Source organism: Genypterus blacodes, unplaced genomic scaffold (genome assembly GCF_046128005.1).
Source record: "Genypterus blacodes isolate CSIRO-AG114 ecotype Tasmania unplaced genomic scaffold, CSIRO-AGI_Gbla_v1 ptg000039l_1, whole genome shotgun sequence".
Taxonomy (NCBI): domain Eukaryota; kingdom Metazoa; phylum Chordata; class Actinopteri; order Ophidiiformes; family Ophidiidae; genus Genypterus; species Genypterus blacodes.
Window position 1 is genome coordinate 3,349,038 of NW_027466852.1, and position 23,681 is coordinate 3,372,718.

At 40.9% G+C, this 23,681-nt stretch overlaps 2 protein-coding genes across 7 annotated transcripts in view; both read left to right on the forward strand.

The window, feature by feature from the left end:
- The first annotated feature begins 281 nt into the window (after positions 1-281).
- On the forward strand, positions 282-7,454 carry stn1 (STN1 subunit of CST complex). Of its 2 annotated transcripts, none has more exons than XM_076148211.1 (9): positions 282-535; positions 2,242-2,337; positions 2,766-2,840; positions 3,166-3,339; positions 3,735-3,846; positions 4,174-4,324; positions 4,886-5,008; positions 5,102-5,174; positions 5,752-7,454. In XM_076148211.1, exons 1-9 carry the CDS (start codon positions 418-420, stop codon positions 5,907-5,909), a joined length of 1,080 nt encoding a protein of 359 aa, XP_076004326.1. In that variant the 5' UTR covers positions 282-417; the 3' UTR covers positions 5,910-7,454. The 2 variants fall into 2 exon arrangements, with proteins under 2 accessions (XP_076004326.1, XP_076004327.1); XM_076148212.1 differs by having other exon boundaries at positions 5,729-5,812.
- A 556-nt stretch (positions 7,455-8,010) lies between these two features.
- sh3pxd2aa (SH3 and PX domains 2Aa) overlaps positions 8,011-23,681 on the forward strand; it is a 97,854-nt gene continuing 82,183 nt past the window's right edge. For 2 of the 5 annotated variants that reach the window (XM_076147765.1, XM_076147767.1), the window contains exons 1-2: positions 8,011-8,667; positions 19,723-19,803. In XM_076147765.1, the coding sequence (XP_076003880.1) occupies positions 8,572-8,667; positions 19,723-19,803 (177 nt within the window). In that variant the 5' untranslated portion in view covers positions 8,011-8,571. The remainder of the gene's footprint in view (positions 8,668-19,722; positions 19,804-23,681) is intronic. The other 3 variants (XM_076147768.1, XM_076147769.1, XM_076147766.1) reach the window with 2 other exon arrangements.

The window sequence follows — 23,681 nt, forward strand, 5'->3', positions numbered from 1 at the left end:
AACGTGTGTTATTTTCACTCAATTGAGCACATTTTAAGTACAACTCGAAGGGTTCTTTGTACTACTAAAACTTCATATCCCACACTCCACTGCGAGCACTTGCACAAAGCCCGAGCACAAAGCAGAACAACAATAAAAATATAATATTGTTAAAATTTTTTTTATCCCACGATGCAAATTTAAGTTTTATTTAAAAGAAATTACGTTTATGCGCACAATTGAAGCCATCAAGAAATACTTATATACATGAGTCTATTTTACGTCACGTGACCAGTAGTAGCTTCTGCTACAAACAGCTAGCTCCAGAGAGATACACACATGTTTTTCGCCTAATGGCATTGAGCGTGACACATGGACACAACGTCAAAAATACATATTAATACATTTGCGTCTGATGCTGAATTGTAGACAGCTACGATGGACCCAGCAGAAGAGCCCCCGTCCATGTTGTGGGGGCTGGACCCGATCTTTTCTGCCTTCGCCAGGTTGTACGTCCGAGACATCCTGCACATGACGGAGTCAACTCAGGTGCCAGGTAACATCTGTAACACAGCTGTTTTCAACTGACTGACTGGAGCTGCGTGGCTGCTCCCTCCTTTCACAATGTCCCTCGTTGCTTGTCCCTGTCACTGATCATAACCAATATATTGACTTATCTTTGATGAAGACTGATACATGGTGAACTCCGTGAAAGTAGTTTTTAGTTCATGTGTAAAGTGCTTGTATATGAACATAGACCTTGTTGAATTGCTGTGGTTTACATATATTTTCCATTACAATTCTAAAATGTAATGCAAATATACGAGATCTCTCTTTTATATTGGAATATATGTGATCTCTCTTTTGTATTGGTTCAAGTCCTGGCTGCAGTGTCCTCAATTAACTGTAAGCAGTTGGCAGAGGGCTCCACAAATCCCTCTCCCTCTTTGATGGAGACTGTGTTAAGTGACGCTAACTCTCGTCTCTGCCTTTGACATACGAGTAGAAATTCCAAAGTAAGTAGGTAGAGTTTACAATTGGGTAATACGGTTTGTGATATTGTTCATTTACATGTAGCTAGTAAGCAAGTCAATATCACAATCTGCCAATTTCAATGATCAGGTTGAACTGGGCCCCTGAATGTCTGTTCATCAAAGCAAGGAGCCACATTTCGTTGAGGCATAAGAATAATTTGTGTTAAATATGTGACTCAATATGGACATGTTTGCATATTGTCATAATGATAGATGAATGAGAGTTTGAATGTTGGTGCTGATGAACCTCCATGATTGCAGTCATGGAATCACTGACCCTCTAAATCCATCCAGCAGCCCATGTTAAGGTCTGTGGTGATGCGTTACTACCAATCCCACCGCAGTTCTTGGTAGAATTATCCAGGCTCTCATGCTCGCAGAGGCAATGCAAGACAATTTTGTCGTCTTGTGCAAACATGGGCGCCTGATTGATTTTTTTTAACCACATTTTTTCTTGGGCCTTTTTTTGGCACAAATTATGACTTTTTTCCAATTCTCCCTCGAACATTAATAAGGGTTAGGATAACAAGATAATGGGTGATTAAAATTGTCACCAGCATAAACACATTCAGTCCCATCTAAATAGTATAGCAGGATATGGAAGAGCGAGTGATGTCAGCTCCCTGTGAGGCTTGAGTTGACAACTCAGTTTGGCCTCACTCGCACTGCAGAAATTCATTAATGCTGCAAGATAAATGAGCTTTTTATGGAGACTGTGTTAAAAAGTGATAGACCCTCCCCCCCTCTCAAAACCCCAGAGAGGAAAGCAAAACCCTTGAAATATACAATTAATAACATGTAATTACCATGACACATGGATTTGCATAAACTCTTATCGGCCATACCCTAAGTAGCTATAGAGGGTGGGAGTAATTTGCCCAGTAACTCAATTTGCCAGTGGTCCGAAGCTACATCCTTTCATTTGGTGTATCAGGTAATATAATAGCTGTCTGGAACAAATTATTTTACTGCTGGACAGGACATAATTAAAATTTTCAGGCACATAATCAAGTAGTATGAGTAAAGTGAGGTGAGGGCTTGTCGTGGTTAATGTGATGTTCTGTCATACATATTGACAGAATAATTGTCTTAATATGTTGACGGAGTGATTACAATGCGGCAGAGGCAGAGTCAGTTCACCATCGTGCTGACAGTGATGAAGACTGAAGCTTGATGATAACCTGTCCTGAAACTGCATTTATCTAACTCATTGTTTTTCTACACTCAGGTATTTATTTTTATAACTCACATCCGATCTATAAAGTGGATGTTCTGGGAACCGTTGTTTACAAGAGGGAAAGAGAAGACTTCTTCTGTTATGGAGGTAACTTTACTGTGTCCCTCTTTCTTTTCTACAACAAATTGGAATGGGATGCTTTATAAGGATAATTGTAAAATAGTTACAAGACATATGATTCCTTTTGTTATCCTCCCTAATTTGTACAATGTAATGTAGCAGGGAGTTTGTCACATTGTCACAGTTGCAAAACTTGAGGTTCAAACTATAGAAATGTATCCAATAAGACAAAGTCATAGGTAATTACATTTTTGATTTTTGCCTTCTGTCATAAGCAAGCTAGTCACAGCAAGTAAGGCTTTTCTCATTTAAGCATTGCAAGTGTTTCAGAATAGACCCTCCAAATGATAATCAGAACATGGTATCCGGATAAAGTCACCTCTCTAAACTGTAAAAACGGTGTTTTGTAGAGGCCTAATAATATCATGGTTTTGGTTCTGTCCTTTTCCTCACAGTGGATGATGGCACTGGTGTTATAAACTGTCTGTGCTGGAAGAATGACCTGTTGAAAGAACAGGAAACTGGGAAATGTGAGTGACATCATAGAGGTGGGCAGAGGCATGAAAATGAGGAATAAATCATCTTTGTGTAGCACCTTTCAATCACTGTAGTGCTTTCCTTTTTGAGGAAAGAAATGTTTGTGTCAAAAACTAAAATACATACATATAAACATAGAGAGAAGGATTCTTTAAAATGAGATAAATTAAATAATATATACATATATACTGAAACCAATTACTATATGAATAAAACAATGCATCAAATTGACAGTTTTATTTAAGCTATATGTTCACTGAGCTTGTCTCCCAAATGTTTTAATTTCATTATTGAATGTTCCGTGTTTGGCATCTTTAGCAGGAGGAGATTGCACCATTGGGGCTCAGGGAGGCTTCAACCCACTGGCTGAGCTGAAGAAGCGGAAACTGGCCCAGCAGAGCCGCTGTCGCCTGGAGATTGGCGAGCTGCTGCGAGCCAGAGGTCCTGTGAAGACTTCCAGGCAGCAGAGAGAAATCACAGCCTCTACCTTCTGTGAGTGGAGAGAGAGAGAGAGAGAGAGAGAGAGAGAGAGAGAGATAGATGTGAAAGCTGTGTGAGCTTTGTGAGCTGTGCTTTTCTGTCTACAGTGGCAGATTGTTCCAAAAATGAACCATTGATTCTAAAACTGAAACAAACAAATGCTCAAAGTACAACTTGTCTACCCACAGACACTGCTCATCCTTGCACTGTTGTACTCTTCTAATGAAACCCACACGTCTATCTCACCTACACACACACACACACACACACACACACACACGCACACACACACACACACTCAGACACACACACACACACAGACCACATTCATTCTTTTACAGGACACGCCACCTCTATCCTGGGTTTATTAATCATGTGTGCTTCTCTGGCCATGTGTGTGTTCCTAGATAAAGTGAACGACCCAGTGATGGCAGCTCAGATCGCCTGGATGATGGAGGTGCCTCAGCTCTACAAGGGATGTTATGACAAACCACCCAGGCCACAGATCCACACCTCTGGGTACCACTGTGCATTCCTTCACATCCTATTGTAGCAGATTGACGATTGACGAGGAAAGGCTGCAGGGGGAAAGCAAAGAGATATCAAGATGATGCTTTTGTAATAACGATTGATCAAAACACTAACACAGTCTATAAGGAAGATAAGATTTGATAAGTGAAAGAGTTAGCTGTAATTCTTCAAATTGATTTTCATACATAAACAGTCCTTCACATGACTAAGTGGATCTGAATGAATGTCATTTGTCATTTGTTTGTATGCAGACCAATGGAGGCTCCGTTGTTACAACTATAATCTAATCTGTACTGATTTGGTTGTGTTCGTCAGTGCTTCTGCCATCAGTTGTGTCACCCGGGCAACACAGATCTTGAAGGACTTTTTTAAGCAGAGGGAGGTGACCAGGTTCAGACCATATGATGTCCAGGACCTCTTGCAGCCCCTCATCACCAGCCAGCCTCAACCAGCATCAGCAGAGCAGGTATCAATGTCAGAATCAATGACAGACTTTATTTTGCATCAGATATATGAAATACAAATGCAGACAATACTGCTATCACCTAAGTTTTGTACGTTTTTGTTAGTATCAGCAATTTTATCAGCAATATTCAAGAACACCATTACTCACAATATAATATATAATAATGAAATAAGAAAACTCTAGAGTGCTAAACACGACATTTACATGTCACAGAAGAATAGAATGTGTAGAATGAAGAAAGAATTAGAAAGGGCCATTCTGATTTATGTATTGGATAATATTTAATTGAAATATTTGAGGTGAAAATCCAGCCTTGGCTCATATAAAAGCACATGTTATACATATATAATTTACTCAGCATGACACCAGTTAAAATAAAACACAGAATTTTGCTTCTGTCGTAGATCAGTTCTCAACCCTAGCAACATTTGGCAAATCTTACTTTCTAAAGCAGCAGCCATAAATATACGTATAATGTATATATAACCTCATTCGCTGGTTTTCCCTTGTGCCTTTTCCACTGTGAAATATAATATATATCGATAATATAATTCTGTTCAGGAGCCTGTGGCGGGTCCATCTGCCGGCCAGCAGCTGCGCAAGCTTCTGAAGGAGGCTCTACAAGTTCTCCAGGACGAGGGCATTGTGTTCCGTAAAGTCAGCTCCCAGAATGAAGTCTATCATGTAAGAAAATGCTGAGATTTATGAGAAGGGAAAAAAAATCATCCCATTTCAGTTCTTATGAGGATTCATTATGGATGTGTTCTTCCTCAATAGGTGACTGCGCAGGACAAAGATCTACTCATCACCATCAAAGACATTATCAGGGAGGACTCAAAGAGAGAGAAGTGTAAGAGGACTGTGTCCGTTGTCTATATGAAGCATCATTGATTGAAGGACTCTTTGCTATTTTGAATGAGTAAAAATTAAAAGTACTTAGAGCTCGATGGATCCCAGTACGGCCAGCATCAGCTAATCATATATCAGTAAAGGCAAAAAGTTCTCACCTTTGAGAATGTAGTGTCTAGTGAAAACATCGAGGTAGCATCAAGTAATCACCCCCACCCAAAAAAACTTTGATTGGGGGCTTCATTCCCAATGTAGGAGCACACATAATTTACTGTATTCAAATGGATTCCTTGCTGTTGTGTTATGCGTTCGTCCTTTCGTATTTTACTTCAGAAGCACTCTTTTATGTGTGTAATTTTAAACTCGCCTTCCTTCTAAAGTCAGGAACTGGGTATGTGTTACCGTGTGTGTGTGTGTGTGTGTGTGTGTGTGTGTGTGTGTGTGTGTGTGTGTGTGTGTGTGTGTGTGTGTGTGTGTGTGTGTGTGTGTGTGTGTGTGTGTGTGTGTGTGTGTGTGTGTGTGTGTGTGTGTGTGTGTGTGTGTGTGTGTTGACAGCTGTTTTCCTGTTTTGCCCATAGATGCAGAGAAGGGTTGCCACATCCTGCACATCCTATCTGCAGTGAGGCAGCGATACAGCCTCAACGTGAGCAATGCGGCATTGATGCTCAGCCTCAAATCACTGGAGTGCAACAGTGACATCATCAGCACCAGCGACAGTTATTACACTATGTTTTAGCACAAGAACTGCAGGGTCAGGAACACCATTGAACTGTATAGATGGTTCTCTAAGTATGAGGTGCATCCCCTAGAAGAGCACAGAAACACTACAGGAGTGGTGAGTGATGAGTGGGGAACATGTAGGAGCAGTGTGGATGGAGAACACAAATCAGAGGCAGTTTTGGGCTTGGAGCTGAACATGAGTGTCAGCAAGCTGATGAGGCTCTGAGGTAAAGCTGGCAGAGGAAATTAGGCTGTTTTTTCAAAACACGAGGTTCGCGCAAAATCTTAAGTCTTGTGAGGTTGAAATGTGCCTTGATGGCCTGGCACCAGTTAGGGACAAGTACATATGGACCATCACCTATTTTAAATAGTTATAAAGATAGCCATGGCCCAATACTACCAAGATCTCAAGATTCTGATGGCGGTTTAGTCTCTTGAGGGCGTCGGAATTGGTCACATCTTTGATGGCCAATGAGGAGACATAGACACAGATGCTCTTGATGATGTTGTGATGTGTTGTTGCTGATGATCTGGAAAACCTCCCCCCCCAAGATGGATCACGGCCTTGGGCAACATTGGTCAGCACACGCCGGTGCATCCTGTTATCCGCTACCACCTCATCATGGAGGGCCTGATCAGCACACTCCTTGGTAACAGTGAAGACCAAGGAGGTTACCCTTTTATACCAAGTGCCTTACAGGCTGCTTTGATTAGTACCCTAGGGTCTTCAAAGCCCGCAGTTAGCAGACACAGCATGGCTCTCTCTGTAACATGAGGACGCTGGTTGCCTATCATTGCCACACTGTTGACTATTGAGTCCAACCCTACAAAGGAATCATCACTCTGATCAACAGAGAACCAGAACAGGTGTTTTACTTCTGGATCGGTCGTGGCTATTTGCCTTGGGACCTGTAGTCTTCCTCTTTCTCCTAGGCATTCCTTCACTGCACGCGCTCTATTTTCTAAACCAATGGGGCCTTTCATTCTACTTAGATATAATCATGCTTTTTCCACACATTTTTGCTTGGGATCGGAATCAGTTATTATGTATAATTTACTTCAGAAAGTTTTATCTCGAGTCACACAAAAAAAAAAGTTTAATCTATTTCTTTTAAATTAGGTAATTGTTGTCTGTGAAACTTACATGAACGGTCCATTGTGTAAATCATACTGTTGTACTTTTTGTACTGAAATATTGACAAACAGCAGACATTGCTGTCTATCATAGAGAACAGTTTGTCAAAACAAACAAAGACTTGAGGAGTGAAGTTTATATTATTAAAATTACATTTTGTAATCTGTTTTGCCTGTATTTTTTTTATATTGTTATTTATGCAGGTGATTAGGTGGCAGGTGAGAGATCTGTGCTGTTGTTTGAATGGCAAGCAAGTTTTTTTCAACAGAGATTTAGAGTTTAAATCCCTTTAAAGCCCTGTAGTTATTTTCCGTACTGTAGTCTGTAAAGTAAAACAAGAAATTGGGATTTGATGAAATATTTCGAATATTTTCATTTTCTGTTTATTGACTCTAATACCAAAGTGCTGCGAAAGTACGTGAACGCAATGATAAAGTCATTATTAACACAATGTCACGCACTAACAATGAATTAAATATAATGTGTGCATGTATGAGCTCGTGCTGTATAATGAGGCCTGCACACACACAAGCGGAATCAAAGAAAGGGGGCTATGTCCTTGTAGACCTGCATGCGTCTGTGTGTCCACCGGGGGGCAGTGTTTAGTCGTTGCTTGTCCCTTTGATGTAGCGCAGAGGCTGGCGCTGATTGGTCGACTGTGAAACATCTGTATCCATAGTTGAGTTCATGTCTCCGGCCAGAAAGCGTCTCATGACTCAGAGCTTGAATGTTATTAACTAATAATAAGCGTAATTATCGGGCTGCACTCCATTATACAGAGGAGACGTAAACATACGTAAGCACAGTATAAGATGTATGTAGGGTTATACATGCTACAAAGGCGCTGGAGCAAAGGAAAAGTTAGATGAATGAAGTGAATCGGTGTAAGAGTAAAACCTACGCTGGTGATTGGTTACTCGTATCAATGCAAGTACGTAATTATGTCATGGCGCGTGTCTTCTGAGTGTGTCTTACATATGAGCTCATTAGCTAAATAGTTTTTTTCTTGCGAGCTTTATTGTAAAGGACCAGCGTCAGGCCCATCCCACTCCGCTCCCCAAATCCAGCCCGGCGGAGCTCGGAGGGCGATCAGATTGTGGATCTACCGGCTCCTCTGACCCACAGCCTCCGTCCTGCCCGCTCGCAGGTACGCAGACGCCGCTTTTCTAACGAGGCGTCGTGGCGACACAAAGGAACTCGCTTCACTTTAATTTTTTTGCTTCTATTTTTAAGGTGACCGCCTTCTCCCTCCGCGGTGTCCGCCGCTGGCCAGCCCTGTAAAACGCTCCCCTCGTGTGGATATTTTGGCGGTGGATCTCTCACCGACTGGCACATACGGACTATCGACAAGTTTCTAATCAGATTGATGACCATTACGTCAAGGGAGGGAGCCGCGAGCTGCCAGATTGGCTGCAAAAAAACCGATCTGATCTCTTCACGGAGCGCTGGGAATGTTTAATGACACAAGGATGGATGTTGTAATTTCTCTCTGGTGATACGCGTGTAGCTGTACGCGAAGCTTCAGCAGCTGTTTGCCGCCTGTATGCAGAGCCTTTGCACGGTCAAGATGCAGTTCCGGACAGTGCTGGACGTGAAAGTCGTGGACGTGGAGAAGAGGCGCAATCCGTCCAAACACTACGTGAGTTGACTGGCTCATCCTCAATCCGCGTCACCTTACCTATACTTGTCCCAGGCTGATCTGGCCTGCACGCACGGTCCCGGCACCTAAACGCAGCATTTAGTCATATTGCAGCTACCAGCAGGGTTTTTACATGGAGACCAGATCCAAGCTGAGATCATTATTAGGATCACTGTGATAGGGAGAGGGTGGTTCTGCATCATAACACCACCATTATAGCAGAGCTGTCATAACTGAGTCCAGACAAATAAACAATCTAGTAATCAGCATCGTCTCTGTCGCCTGGCAGTTACTCAGTGGCAACAGGATCATGTGGTTTATTCTCCACATGTCAAGATGATAAGCACCTATATGACTGTAGATCTATTCCAGTTTGTTAGTTTGTCCCAGATTACTGTAAAGTCAGCACCGAACCATGGCATCATCAATGTGAAAAAGCTCAATGTGGCAATGCAGGTACATTGGCAGGTGGTTGAATTAGTGAGTTAAGGTTCTGGTGAGGTAAGATTGCCTCTGTACTTACGCTCACTTCAAGTCATAGAAGCTCTAAGTAATGTAAACAGTAAATCTCAAGCAAATCTTTTCAGCCTATCATTGTGTATATATATATATATATATATATATATATAAATATATATATATACAATGTACGTTATATAATCGTATATATTTAAATATTGAACCATTGAATGTAGATGTCTATCTGTAGATGATTCCATTTGTGGCACAACTGGAGCCTTCAGTTACCTGGACTTATGTTAATGTATATTGTAATGTATAATGTATGTAATAATATCATTTGGATTGTAATGTGTTCACTCTACCCTCATTCAGGAACAAAGCAGTAGTACTGTTTACCATCCCAAACTTTGTCTTTAGTGGCCTTATTCATCAGTGCTTCACTTGTTCTCCCTGAAGGTGTGTGTGTGTGTGTGAAAGCACCTCATGGCCCCTGATTGGATCCTATTTCAGGCTCATAAACAGCTCATAATAAATGACCCACATGAAAAGAACACAATCTCACTGATGAAGTTACAGCTGCACAGACCCACGAGTCTAATGATGAGGTGAATGCAATTAGAACACTCATTCTCCTTTGAAAAGAAGCATTCTTAGGTATCTCTATTCAACACGCTGTCCCATAGTAGACAGGCTGTACGTCCTTTGGAAGACACCACATGATGCTTTCAAGAAAACATGAAAGTTTGATTTGAATCCCATTGCGATGGAAGCAGAAATTGGCAGACATTTTGGACCTTGGCAGAGGTATGGGCTCTCTGAGTACCCTCTCGTCTTAGTTGTGACTGTTTGAACTGTGATTATCAGGAGAGGGAATGCAAAGCGGGCTTGTTTATATTTGATTTGTCTTAGAGGTGCATGCAGTTTGTATTCAAGGCAAACAGTAAAGCACAGATGTGTGTGATGCTGTCTAAAGAGCAGCCCTACAATCTGATACACACACACACACACACACACACACACACACACACACAGAAACACAAACACAAACATAATATCATATCTGCAATATGTAAAACATATACAAACACATACAAAACACATCTCAAACTAAGTAAGGCTATGCACGTGTATCTCTGTGTGCATTAGTGCAGATCAAACGTCAAATGGCCGAGCCTACGTGGGTCTTATCTCTTGATTGAAATGATGCTGCCAGCTGACCACTGCATGTTATTGTGTTGATATGGAGTATGTCATTCGAGATAACCTCCATTGTAAAAGCTGTGACACATTTCAAAGAATGCCATTTGATAGTATACGTTCACAAGCCTTTAAGGGCCAATGGGTCAATGATAGATGCCAAATGTGGAAGTTAGTAATTGGCCCTTATTGCACAGTTATTCTTACCACAGAATTGGTATTGTAACATGATGGTCCGAAATCATTCCACAGCTGTAGGTGGCCTTGTTAAAGACCATATCCACATTCCAACCATATCAATTACAGCTATATGCAGTTATAGTTCTTAGTATGCTAAGTTAGTTGGTATATTTTTCAACTGATCAACTTGTCTTTCACTCAAAACGGGAGATAAATTTGTTTTTAAAGGGCAAATTGAATATCAACCTTGTATCTCTTATTGTGGGACTTCATATGCTTATGGATCAAAGCCGCCAACTTTTTTTTAAATGTTTTTAAAACTTTATATAGTATCGGAAATGCACTTTGTCATCAAGGATTGACAAGACTGAATAAAAGCTATTTAACTCACAAAAGCATATTCAATTTCATATGGCATTTAAAGTCCAAGCATAAAATAACTACAGCTGTTCCTCTATGTGAAGTGGAGTAGAAGGAGAAGATAACGCCAATACACAGCTATTGGTGAGAGCCACGGATGGGAGGTAATTAATTTGTAGTGATGTAGTGGTGTGTAATAGAGGGTTTCTGTGAGCAGATTTGAGTTGTGTTGTGCTCTGGTCTGTGGCCTAGTTTCCCCAGTTACTCTGTCTCATGAGACAAGCCCAATCAACATGACAAAAAGAGAGGAGGAGAGAGAGAGAGAAGGGAGGAAAGAAGGAGAGAAAATCAGAGAAAGAGAGTTTTAGTGGCACTCACTGAATCTCATTTGTACTGTTTGGTGAAAGCAGCTGGAAATGCTTATCCTGCGAGTGTGGGAATGGGCTTTTGCACTTCTGGGACTGTAGGGAAAGCCGCAAATTTGCAAACATGTAGCATACACGCACACACGCTTCTGTCTGCATGTCGCACAATTTCTGCTTCCTCCTACGAAGGGCTGGTGTGTGTGCGTGTTTGCGTATGCGTATGCGTGTGTGTGTGTCTTTGTGATAAAAGCAAGGTTTACTTTAAGCTTTTGTTTCCCCCAACAAGTCCCAGTCCCTCACCATTTCATTTTCGACACACTCATGTGTCTTGCTCCAGCCCAGACTGTGGGATGGTGTTGTTATTTAGCTTCATAAAGCATCGCTTCAGAGAGCTGCTCCCCACTCAAATATTTATTGGACCATCAAACACAGAGTGATGTGTCCATGAAAAGGGTCCCTGTTCTCACACCTCATGGAGCCACAAGCAGGGGGGAGAAGTTTACCAGACTTCTTGGGTTTGCCATTGCTTGGGATAGTTAGCTGGAAGTAGAACTGACTGTGTGTGTGTACGTGTGGTGTGTTTGTGTGTGTTTTGGAGTAAGTGGCTTTGGTGATGTTGCAACAAAGTCTGAACTCTTATTACATCATCTCATCATACATGCTATGCTCTAGTTTTTTTTTTGTCTACTGCGATTTAAAACAAAAATACATTTGCAGGTGGATGTTTACACTCTATTTATGTGTAATGTATAAATGTAGGAGTTTTATTTGAATGATGGAAACAAGCATTTAAACGTACTAACTTGATTCTGGTGATTCTGGTGTTTACATCATTCAAACACCATCACTAGCCTGATATCATCATTAATCGACATTGGCTACTTCTAATATACAGTAGACGACAAACGATTGTAAGATGATTTACTTAAGCGAGTGCATGTAAGAGACTGAGTGAGAGGACTGGATAATACTGATCATTTATGCTCCTAAATTTAGGGCAGTCATACTTGATCAGCTGTGAAATTGTGCTGAGGTAAGCAATTTTCACTTTTGCTCACCTTGCTGCTTATACACTCGAGACTGTGAGCTTCACATTTCAATTATGAGCACAGGCTACATGCCAGTTTACAAACTCTGGTAGCTCAGTCTGATTGCTGACGTGTCATTGCGCAACAACTCTTTGGCCCAGATCAAGGTCCAATTTTACATTTGTGTTGTAAAATATGGGAAATTGCTCTCGTCGAATCAAGTCAACTTTATTTCTATAGCCTAATACTACATACAATGTCTCAAAGGGCTTTACAGACACACAACAAAAGGAAAATTCCCTACCCCGCCCAAAGCTCTCTAGGAAGACGAGAAAAAACTCCAGAGAAAACTTAATTGTATTGGAAAAAAAGGAAGCTTGGCAATGCGGATGGTGGGAACTGAGTTAGGGATTAGAAAATGGCAGCGTGGGTAGTAGGTGGCGGGGAAGGGTCTGCCATGGAGGAGAAGATGGGACAGGGGAAGGGGGTATCTTTTGGGGGGGCGGGTAGGCAGATGGCAGAGGGATCCACAGAGCCCTGTAAGTGGACACACCCGCCGTCCCTCTGGGCGAGAAGCCGTCTACTCAGAACTCAGGAGCTACGGAGCTGGAAAACAGCTGACCTGTGGCCCCCCCCTCACAAGAGTGTGGAGCTGGAGATGACCTTCTAATGTAGAATTTTTCATCTCTGGTTACATCACATCTGGTTACATCACATACATGTATTCTCTCATTGGTTTCCACATTTGAAGGTCATTGAGGCTTGAGACACAGAAACAAGGCGACTGAGATTGGTTAAAGTGGAGAATCTCACAGTGCTCACCATAGTTTTTTGTTGGTGGAAAGTTGAGCACCACAGAAACAGAAATCAGACGTATTTGTGTGTGTGTGTTTGTGTGTGTGCGTGCGTTCAGTGACAGGACAGATTGACATAAAACTGGATGTTGTCTTCTTTCTGTTAGAAGGGCTTCTCAGGCATTCAGAGAATTGTTTTTGTGTGTTTGATACCAGATTGTTTGTGGTTAGCAGAAGTATTAAACACTTTGCAACAGTTCTTGGAAGCTTGAATGATGTCTGCTGCACTTTTCTGTCTGCCTCCAAGGGCAAAAGCACTTCACGGCGGGCGTGATGGTGGCCTGCAGCCCCTGTATCATACACACAGTACATACAGGAGGCCGTGTAGAAAGGCAGATAGCATGTGTGGACATCATGTGTGGCCTCAGCTGGGCTGGCTATTTTTACTTTCATGGGAAAATGATCAGACTTGCTCATTGCTGTCCTCAATGTAGTATGTATAGTCTTGCTATGTCAAGTATTTGCTGTGTGTCATTTTGGCCCAGACTGTGTGATGTGGGGAAACTGAGAGGATAGGAAGTGAGACATGGTAAGAAAAGAAAAAGCAAAGTTCCAAAAATGTCTCTATTTGCATCAAAAACTCCCGTTTCAGTTTGAGACCACTTTAATAATCGACATAAAGACCCGATCTGCTTTCAACCCAATACGACCCTATGGTGTAAGAAGCGTGGGTCATAAAAGTGCTTTCCTATTTCCTAATCATCAGAAATTCAATTCAACTAGTCTGCAATAAGCTATTAAAGGAACTGTGTTCTTCTGATCACGGAAAGAACTCATAGATCCACTTCTGTAGCTCTTTGCTGCAGTGCCATTGTGCATACTGTGTGAAAACGGGCTGTTTTAGGTCTTTTTCAGATCTTCTCCCTAAGAGCCCACCCTGAGCCGAGAGATCTGAGCATTCAGCACCTGTGTACTGTGAAATATGGATGCTTGCCAAATACTGGCTGACTTGCCTTTGATACTACAGCTACTGTATGTCTCTAACCGGAAATGTCTGTCAGTACTTGAAGCCACTTTAAGGAGCAATAATATTTGTGGTGGTTAACTCTGAAAGCAAATGATGAACGATATGGAAAACAATGTTCAATATAATATTACAATCCTGCAGTGTATTCCATAACAATTACAGTATAATTACAAAATGCGCCTGTTTTTATTTTGAAGCCAAGAGTCGTCTTATGCAGCCGCAGTGGTAAAACCAGGCCTACAAGGAATCCAATGAATAATAAAAAGGAATTTTATGATATTGCACTAAAACAAAACAAATAAAACACATTAAACACAACAACACCAGATTTTATTGAAATAATATAAGGTACCACTTATTTACACCTACATTATTTAACTAAGGATTTATTTGAACCAAGTTCATTTCTACTATTCTATTCTACTATTAACCTACAATAAGTACACCACAGACTGAGAACATCAATGATGGTACTGCGGAAAAGATCTCATTAAAGTTTTGAAATAAAATGATGATAATGTGTTCTTTCTGGCCTAAGAATGGGAGAGAAACTCTAGTATAATTTCAATTTTGTTACAAATCATTGGATTCATGCAATCATGGAAAATAATTTCACAGTATAGAGAAACTTTCAAGAGAGAAACAACAATTCACATTCATCTGACTTCATGTCCCACAAAGCCTAGCAAGATGACCAGGATGAATCACCACATAACAAAGTGGGTCAGTTTGATTAATGCAGCAAACAAAACCTGAAACTTGGGAGGGCCTGTTACATGTGTTACAACTTATAAATGAGGCAAAACAGCAAAAAAAACAAATATGTCCCTTTGAAATTGATGAGTGTTGCATTAGCAGCCCTTGATCCTGTGCCAACCACAAAGCTGCAGAAGTTGGAAAGTGGAAGTTGATGAACAGGGTTTTTTGGCTATTTGGAAGAACCAATTGAGCCCAATTTATTAGGCCTTAATTGTAATTTGAACCCCTTTTGTCTAGACTAAAAGAACATCAGACAGACAAGTGAGCATATTTAGCTCAGTTGTGGTTCCATTTGGAAAGACTTTACTCCCAGATCCATGCAAAGAGAATTTCCACTCAACTCTTTAATACTCTCTTGCGTTTCCATGTAAAAAAAAAGGACTGGAGTAGACGTATGATGTGTGCCTGTTTTATATGTTGTGTTAAATATAGTGGTTTAGGCGGGGTTCACTGCATTTAGTGGCGAGCCCACATTCTCTGCTCCGCCAAGCCTCTCTGCTTCTTTGCCTTCTTCATTCCAAATCTGTGATACTGGCTCCCGCTCTGCTCCGATGCTGTAAGTTATATTATGTACTTATTTCTACTAATCAAATATCTAATGTGTATTTGCTGGTTTTCGTAACATGGATACATCTTTTGATTTCAACGACTTCATCTGCCATTGCAATAACATGTACAAGGTCTTCCACTCCATCAGGGGACAATAGTAAAGTCTTGTTGGAATTGTTAGGTTTCTCCATTTTCCGTTTTTCTTTCTACTTCTAAATCATTTCAAACTCATTTCAAAAGGACTCACGCATGACTGCTGTGGACTGATATCGGTTTGAAATATTTTTTATAGACAATCTGTTAAAGCGTAACTATAGAGTAAGTCGGAAACAAATTAAAACCCATAACATGTTTGTTATTTAATAGCAGCTCCACACATCTTTCAAATGATAGAGAAATATGAACTCGCTCGCCCATTTATTCTTACTGACGGATAAATCAGGTGCTATGCCCAGATTAAGGTCCATAATTATGTATGCCCACCTTTGTCGAAATAAAATGGAAATGTAATTACAGTCATAATTGTCCTATATTACTCAGTTAGCATTTGTTGATTTGTGTCACATTAAATGTACTCATGATAAATCACTCACAACTCTTTGAAACCATGTGTGTAAAATTCAGTTTTCCCCTTTACATAATCTCTAAAAACAATCTCATAATCTCTGTCTGTAAACACAAAAGAGTTTACTATCTCCCGTCATAATCCGATCGCAGCGGCAGACTACGTCCCTTCCATAATAAAACTTTCCCATTCTCACAGGAAGTACTAAAATAAAAGCCAATAAAAGTAAAAGCGTGTCAGGTTGCAATGAAACGTCTGTTCACTGTCGGAGTCAAATTGTATTTCGGTTTGTTCCACGCCCAGATTAAATTATATTGTAATCCTGGGCCTCTTTGGATCCGTGTAATCTATCTTTAATACACCGATGCGTCTCTCCCTGAAGCTTTGGCACCTTCATCTCTCTGCTTCTAAAGATGGATGTCTGAGATCAGTCATACAGAGCGTTACCTGGGAACCAGACCTGGAGCGTATCAATATGAATACTTTGCTATCTAATGTCTCATGGCTTTTATATAATATACGGTCCAGCATTTTTATCATTGTACAGTTTTACATAGAAAAAACTAAATATTTTTTTAAATCACTTACAATGAGAGCTCTTCACGTGCATCAAGTACATCAAATCAAAGTTACACGTGCTAGGTTATTTCCTACAGTGATTATGATTTGAAATAGTTTCCCTTGATGGCCATTCTTAGCTCTGACCAGCTTCCTCTTTCTGGTGCGGTTAGTTAGAGTCACGTTCTAGTACTAGAATGGACAGATAGTGTACATTTCCACAAGAGCTACTCCAACATCTGCGTTGCCTCTTATATGGAATTTCAGCATTCGTTTGGGAATTGCAAATCTTTCAAATGTTGATCTTACTCTTGTTGAATTTGTCTTTGTCTCAGTGAACATGGCTCAGCCGACGTGCCTTCTTTTTATATCCAGTAATATAATGCACAGAGAGATTATATCCAAATTCATATTACAGTGAGTCATCATTGTTCCATAGTTTGAAGACATTTTGGCTGCGCTTGGCACTCATGAATGGATGTACTTGAGCTCTGAGTCATCCTAGCATATCACAACATGTTGGCTTATTTCGGGAATTGCACGATTGCTATGTGACAAAAAGTCAAATTAGAATATGTTTTCCTGCGTTTTTGTTCACTTATCTGAAGTGGCAGCAGCCCACGCTGTCATAACTTACAGCCTGTGTTGACTGAATGGAGTCTATTTCAGGGACTGGGAGGGCATGAGGTTTAGGCGTGATATTTTAGGCATGGGCTGACCATGGATGGTTGTTGGGTTGTGTTTTCCACTGTGGTTGCCATCACATACTCATGCTTCAGGGGTCTACATCTTCTGGCCAGGTTTACTATCTTATCCCCTCCGCTTAGCACCGCCTCACCTCTGGGTTGAATTAACTGGCCTGTGGGGCACCATGGGAAGATGATACCATGGCATACTGCTAAGGTCAGAGGAGTTTAGCAAACACACACACAGTAGAATCACACTCACCCATACTATGTTGGAGTGGAAGGAAGCTGCAACACGGATATTATTAACACATACGCACATATACACACACAAACAAGTGCTGAGCCGCTCAGAGGCATATTTCATGTCATTTAAAGTCTCTTTGTGTGGACTGGTATGCTCTCACTCCATGGAGATACTGTATTTTGAAGTCAATAAGAGTAATAAGCAGTTCCTACTCTTCTACGCTCACAAGTAGAAAGACATTTTGAATTGTCGCTAACTGTGGGGACCCACTTCTTTTTTTCTTTTTTACATTTGTGAACATTTTGATAGCAAATAATGGTGGCTGGTGATCTATTAGTTCTTCCCATGCCTGCGACACCCTATTGCGCTGTCAACAAGTTTGTCAGTGTAGTGTGACAGTGACAGCGACAGCGTCTGGATGCCAGCAGCTGAGTTACCATGTGAGTGAAAAGACGGCGGTGGTTCCCTGCCAGGGGCCACTGAGGTCCTTCGTAGCAACATGGCCTTTTAACCCTCAGTTATGTTGTGGAAGCCTTTCGTTTCAGGCCGCTGCCCTTCTTACATCAACTTCAGAGTCTTTCCCCTGGCCCCATTCATCTAAGCTCCTCTCTGGAGAGTCTTGGCAGGTACATGAGGGTGGAGTGACGGCGTGAGATCAGTCAGGAAGATGGAGCCTGTGGGTGTAAAGAGCAGAAATGGCTCACCAGGGGAATCATTGCCTTTATTCATTCTGAATGCTATACATGAAGCAAAGTCAATGGTTTCTGGGTTGACATCAGCTTGATACTAAGTGGATTTCTATTCATGCTGTGGCACTTAGCTGGAACGCCTTGGCTGGGTGGCAACATCTTGCTTTATTGCAAATCACTTGATAATGGCTGTTAGCTGTATGTTGAACACGTGCCAAGATGTATACATCATAAGCTTACTGGGGAATGTGCGACACACAGAACCACGGCGAATGTTGTGGCCGATATGGCAACGACAATAAAAAAAGCATGTAATGTACAATACTTAGAGAAGGCTTGAAAGCGTGTAATCCCTTAATTGACCTGAAGACCATTTTTTTCACAATCACTTCAATAACCCTTAACACCCTTTTTTTTTTTTGCGTTTAGTGTGTGACGAAACTGAATTATTATACTGAAGAAGAATTAGAATAAATATTCTCATTTAAAGACAACAATTGTATCACAGCTGAAAGCTCTCATCTGCTTTTACTTTCTCCAATGAAAATGTTCTGCCCTCTTGATGTTTTCGACGTCATCTATGTTAAAATAGAGTTGACGGCAGCATCATTTATCTGATGATGAACAAACTTGAGCTCAATCTCATCGGGCCTCTCAGGGCTAAATTGAATCAGCCAAGGGTAAAGGGCAACAGGTCAAGTGTTAGCAATGATGTCACGGTCCGGTCACAAAATTTCACAACGACAGATTTATGACTGTGTGACATTGAATGGGAATTGGTCTCAGGATCCTTTATGGTGTGTAAAGATGCATGAGTACACCGGCGCTACCATCAACATGTTTAACCTCTATTTATCCCAGCAGCAAGGTTTTGTTTTGGTAGGATATGTTAGATATTTAGCAGCAGATTGTAATGACATTTGGTGGAAAGGCCACAGGCCAAGAAACAAATGATGTCAGTCAAAATCACCAACTGGCCAGAAAGCTCCAAGCTTTAGCTCGCAAACTCCTGAACCACAAGACTCTTTGGCTTTTTTTATTAGGGCTTAATTTTTGGGCTTTCTCGCTTTTCTTGCCACACCATGTACAAAGGTCATCTTACATTTCCAAATTTGGCAAATAAGATAATTGGACAGGCCTCCCTAAATACCTATTGATTTGTTTTTGAGTATGCTGTTTTCATGTAATTGGGTGTCTCAATGTCTACAATACTACAATTTCCCAAACAAATCAATTCAAAGTAATAAAAGTGTATAAATGTATACATGAGTGTGAGGAGCACTTCAAAATGCAGTCATTATGGTTATGTGGGTGCCCCTATGGTGCCTATATGGTGCACTGGTCAATATGGCTATGAATGTGGAGAATAATTGCCGTTGAAATTGCAGTTGCATTATATGTGTCAATCATTGCAATTTCTTTTCACCCAATCGCCTTGGCCTCTGTAAGGTTTCGGGATATACATGTTACCTGAATGTTGCCCAGAAAAATGGAATGCATTTCTTTGTTGTGCTAGACAAATCCAATCCAATTTGATACTATCATGAGTGTTTATTTGTTTTAACTTTCCTTTTCCTCTCTCTCAACAGGTGTATCTTATCAATGTCACCTACTCTGACAACACCTCCCACATTATCTACAGACGATACAGCAAATTCTTTGACCTACAGGTAATTCTTGTGTATTCCAGTGCATGCAGAGTTTGGTTGGGGTTTGCTGTGGAATCCCTAATTCCATAGCAACCACACTCATCTATTTTAAACATGTCTACCTTGCATTGTTTTGCATAGATTAATGTGAAAGCCTTGTGACTTTTGCCTACTGCTTTGCCTCTGCCCCTGCTCTCCACACATCATCACCTTATAGAATCAATGTGTGAGTTGGTAATTGGGAGTGGAGCGAGGGAAACCTGGTTTGTATCCCGTCGCTTCAGATAGACTCAGAAATACAATGCATCTCTCTGTCTGTTCTCTACCTCGACACATCCTTCCTTTTCCCCTCTTTCTTCCTCTCTCTCATCTCATCTCTGCTGTGCCCTCAAAACACCAGGAAGCCAACAGGCCTTTTGTTATCGTACAAGCAAGAAATCCACATGGATGTGTAACTCGTGTACCATCCTGTATAGTGGGTCACTGTTGGATTCTTGATTGTGGACTGCTCTGATTGGTGGTCTGTTTATATTTAGTTTAATATGAAGAAGGTCTTTCAATGCCTTTGTTCTGCTGAATTGGCTCAAAGTCAGGTTTTAGGTGTCACATTTTTGCCTCAAGACTTTATTTGTTTTGGAACAGAGCAGCAGCTGCAATGAAATCCACTCACTGCATCGTTCAAATTGACAGAGAGAATTTGTGTGTGTTTGTGTTTGCACGTGGTTGTGTCCCCCGCACCCTCAGCCCAGTGCAAGCTGATACCATATGTATTTTGCACCTGAAGTCTTGAGGTCACTCGTAAATATGAAAGGGCCATAGTGAGGCAGTTACTAGGGGCACATCTCAATAGCCCCAGTGTGCTAGCGGAGCAGGAAATGATGTTTCAATCAGTGGTGGAAAGGTCCTCTCTGAAAGGTCCCATTGATAACCAATGTGTCAGTTGAGAGGGAAAGTAGGCTCCCCCTGCAACTGATTATTCCTGATGTGGAGTAAAAGACAGAAGTAGAATAATAAACACGGAAAAAGCAGAAGTATGGGTGAATGTTTCTCCGTTCAACCTTGCAGGAAAATTCGGAGACATAGGTGAGTGGAGTGGATGTGTTTCTTCCACCGCCATACTCAGCACCACATGTTCATGCAAGCACGCCTGGGAGGAAACTAATAAACTTAAATGGTTGTGTGTGCATAAGACAAAATCGCTCCTAGTCAGCAGTGAAAGATTTATTTTGTTTGCTTTGTCAGATTGTACAGGGCAAAGGTCTCCCAACTTGGTTTGTCAAAGAAAGCAGTCGTCAAATGGCCAAAGTTTGGCAGTTTGACCGTATTGCTGATAAATTATTTTGTGTATCTACCATGTTTCCTTTTAAAGCTTAACACAATATATCACCACCAGCACTTTACCACTCACATCTTGCTTAGCTTGGTTCGTGGATGTTTCCATTTACACTAGCAATCATGAATAAAAGTAGCACTGGTAATGTTTTAAGACAGAACAGCTGTCACTCATCCTCTACCTGTGCTGCTAAATGGACTAGAAAACTCCCTTTCCCTGCCTTTGATCCTACTGGAATCCTATGCTGGCCCTGTCTGATCCCATTGTTTTCAGAACAACCTGGAGCCCCTCTTTTCTAAACATTTATCTGGTGCTTTGATTATGCTGCTTTCAGTGGCCTTGCTTAATCTAAGACAGCGGCTACGGAAACTGTTTCACCAACCAACCTCTGGCAAACATGATTCCTGTTTTAACCGGACCAGTCATTCTTCCTGGAAAACTGCTGGCCCCAAGTCTTGGCTGGCATCGAAACAAATGTGTCCATAGAATGAATCACTTTGTACAGGTTTCCTTCCTTATCCTGTAGAATAACTATAGAAGATAGTTAGTATTTTGATGCAGGCCAAGATTGGAATATGTGGAAGAAAAGTGTAACCAAACATTTTGTCAGGACACAATGTGCCTGCCACAATCATAAAGAGCTTCGTGAATGGCTGCATGATGCTGCCACATGCACCAGAAACTAATTAGGTCTTTCTGGGCACATAGACTACATTTCCATCAAATTTCATGTCAAAGTTTTTGAGGTTTTGAGACATGATGCTTTATCGTACAAACTGTACAATCTGTCCATAGCTGACACAACATGAGTCATGATGTGTTGTGGATGTTCTGCTGACCTGTAAACTTTTATTTGTTTGTGTCTTTCCTTCTCGATTTGTCTGAGCTTTAGGTTACAGAGGCTTCACGCTGATTATTTGTCTTGCGCATACACCGCCTATAAAATAAGGCATTTAATGTGAATGAATGCAGTAAATGACCTTCAGTTTCATGGTGCTCTTGTCTGCCAATGGTCTGTAGACTCCGTTAAGGTAAAATAATAGCAGACAAATAAGTAAAAGAAAAGAAGAACAATAAATCGAAGAATTCACTACAATTGCACTATAATTGTGCAACTATTTTATCCTTTTAAAATCAGATTCAGATCAGGTTTAGATCCTGCACCATTCTTCTCTGGTCTGTCCCCCACTGTCTTATTTCAGAAAGTTTTTTGTTATTGGCCAACTCTTATGCAATATATGGACTATTAAACCAGAGCTGATGATGTGTTCAGGCTTCAGGCGGGTGGCAAAGGAACTGAAAGTAAATGAGGAGAAGGGATGGTGCGTGAGTGTGAAATTACTCAAACTATATAGTAAGTTAAGTGGTTTACAGCGTTGTATTTTTCAAATTTTGTGCCAAGTTGCTTGTGTTTCCAGGTCCCTTTTTTCTGATAATGGGCAAGATATCTTATAGAAGACTCTTAGATTTGTTTTCCTAAAAAGAGAAATTATATTTGAGAAAATTACAGAAGGACTGATTAGCTTTAATTGGTACTATGTGGCCTTTAATAAAGTAATAAAATCTTTTTTTTTAGCTTATTTGTTCTACATGAATCATCATTTTAACTTAACTTTTAACTTAACCTCAGTTATAATAATAGAGGGTCTACAAGTATCACTGATTCTTAATGTTCAACAATTCACAGATCAAATTAAATATGGACCAATTAGTGTGCAAGCCGCCCAATTATATCAGCAAGAAAATCTGTATCCAGGGGATTTCCTATGATGCTGGATCTATGTTATATGTGATGCAGAACAGCATCCAATTGCAGATTTAAACATTTTTAATCTTTTCTAATATTAAAATAATCTCAATAATCTACATTTGGGCAGAGGCATTTCTTAGTGATTAGTAGTAGAACAGCTCAGCTCACAACCGGCTCAGGATGTTACTGTTCTTGGTGGCTGCTTCCTCGTGCTCTGATGTGGTCATGTGTCATTCATACCTGAGTCGTGAGTCAATGTGTCTTATTGTTAGATCGCAGCCACCCGAGTTATTGGTCAGGAACTTGGAACAGGGAGGTAGCGCAGGTCAGCGTGAGCGGTGATGAGTAAGACTAGACTCAGGATGATGATGATGGTGAAGAGGAGGTAGAGGACAGTGTTAATTGCTCATGAAAGTGATGGTGGTAAAGGGAATGACAGTTATAGTGGTGGTTGATGATGATTGAGATTAAGGCTGTTGATGCAGGTGGATATAATAGAAGAAATGAAGATACTGTGAAAGCGTTGCTTCAGGGTCACTCCTCACAAAGGGACCCTCTGAAGTGCAGCCTGGAAACCTTTGAAGAATGGTTCATCGTGCCCTGCGTGTCCTTGTGTGTGGAGGAAAGCAGGCGTATTTGAAGCTGCGGCTGAAAGGTCTGAGTCACACTTTTACAAGGGCAATTGTTTTGTATTTTCTCAGTGTACACTTAAATAAATCCCATCTTTTCTCTGTATGCCTACCACAACTGAATATTAAGCTTATTGGCAATGTTCATGTTCATTTCATCCTGTATCCATGGTTTGGATGTATATGG

Coding starts and splice junctions, on each gene's coding strand:
- stn1 (XM_076148211.1), top strand. CDS start 418: ATGGACCCAGCAGAAGAGCCCCCGTCCATGTTGTGGGGGCTGGACCCG. Junction 3,340..3,734: donor AATCACAGCCTCTACCTTCT/GTGAGTGGAGAG, acceptor GTGTGTTCCTAG/ATAAAGTGAACGACCCAGTG. Junction 4,325..4,885: donor AACCAGCATCAGCAGAGCAG/GTATCAATGTCA, acceptor AATTCTGTTCAG/GAGCCTGTGGCGGGTCCATC.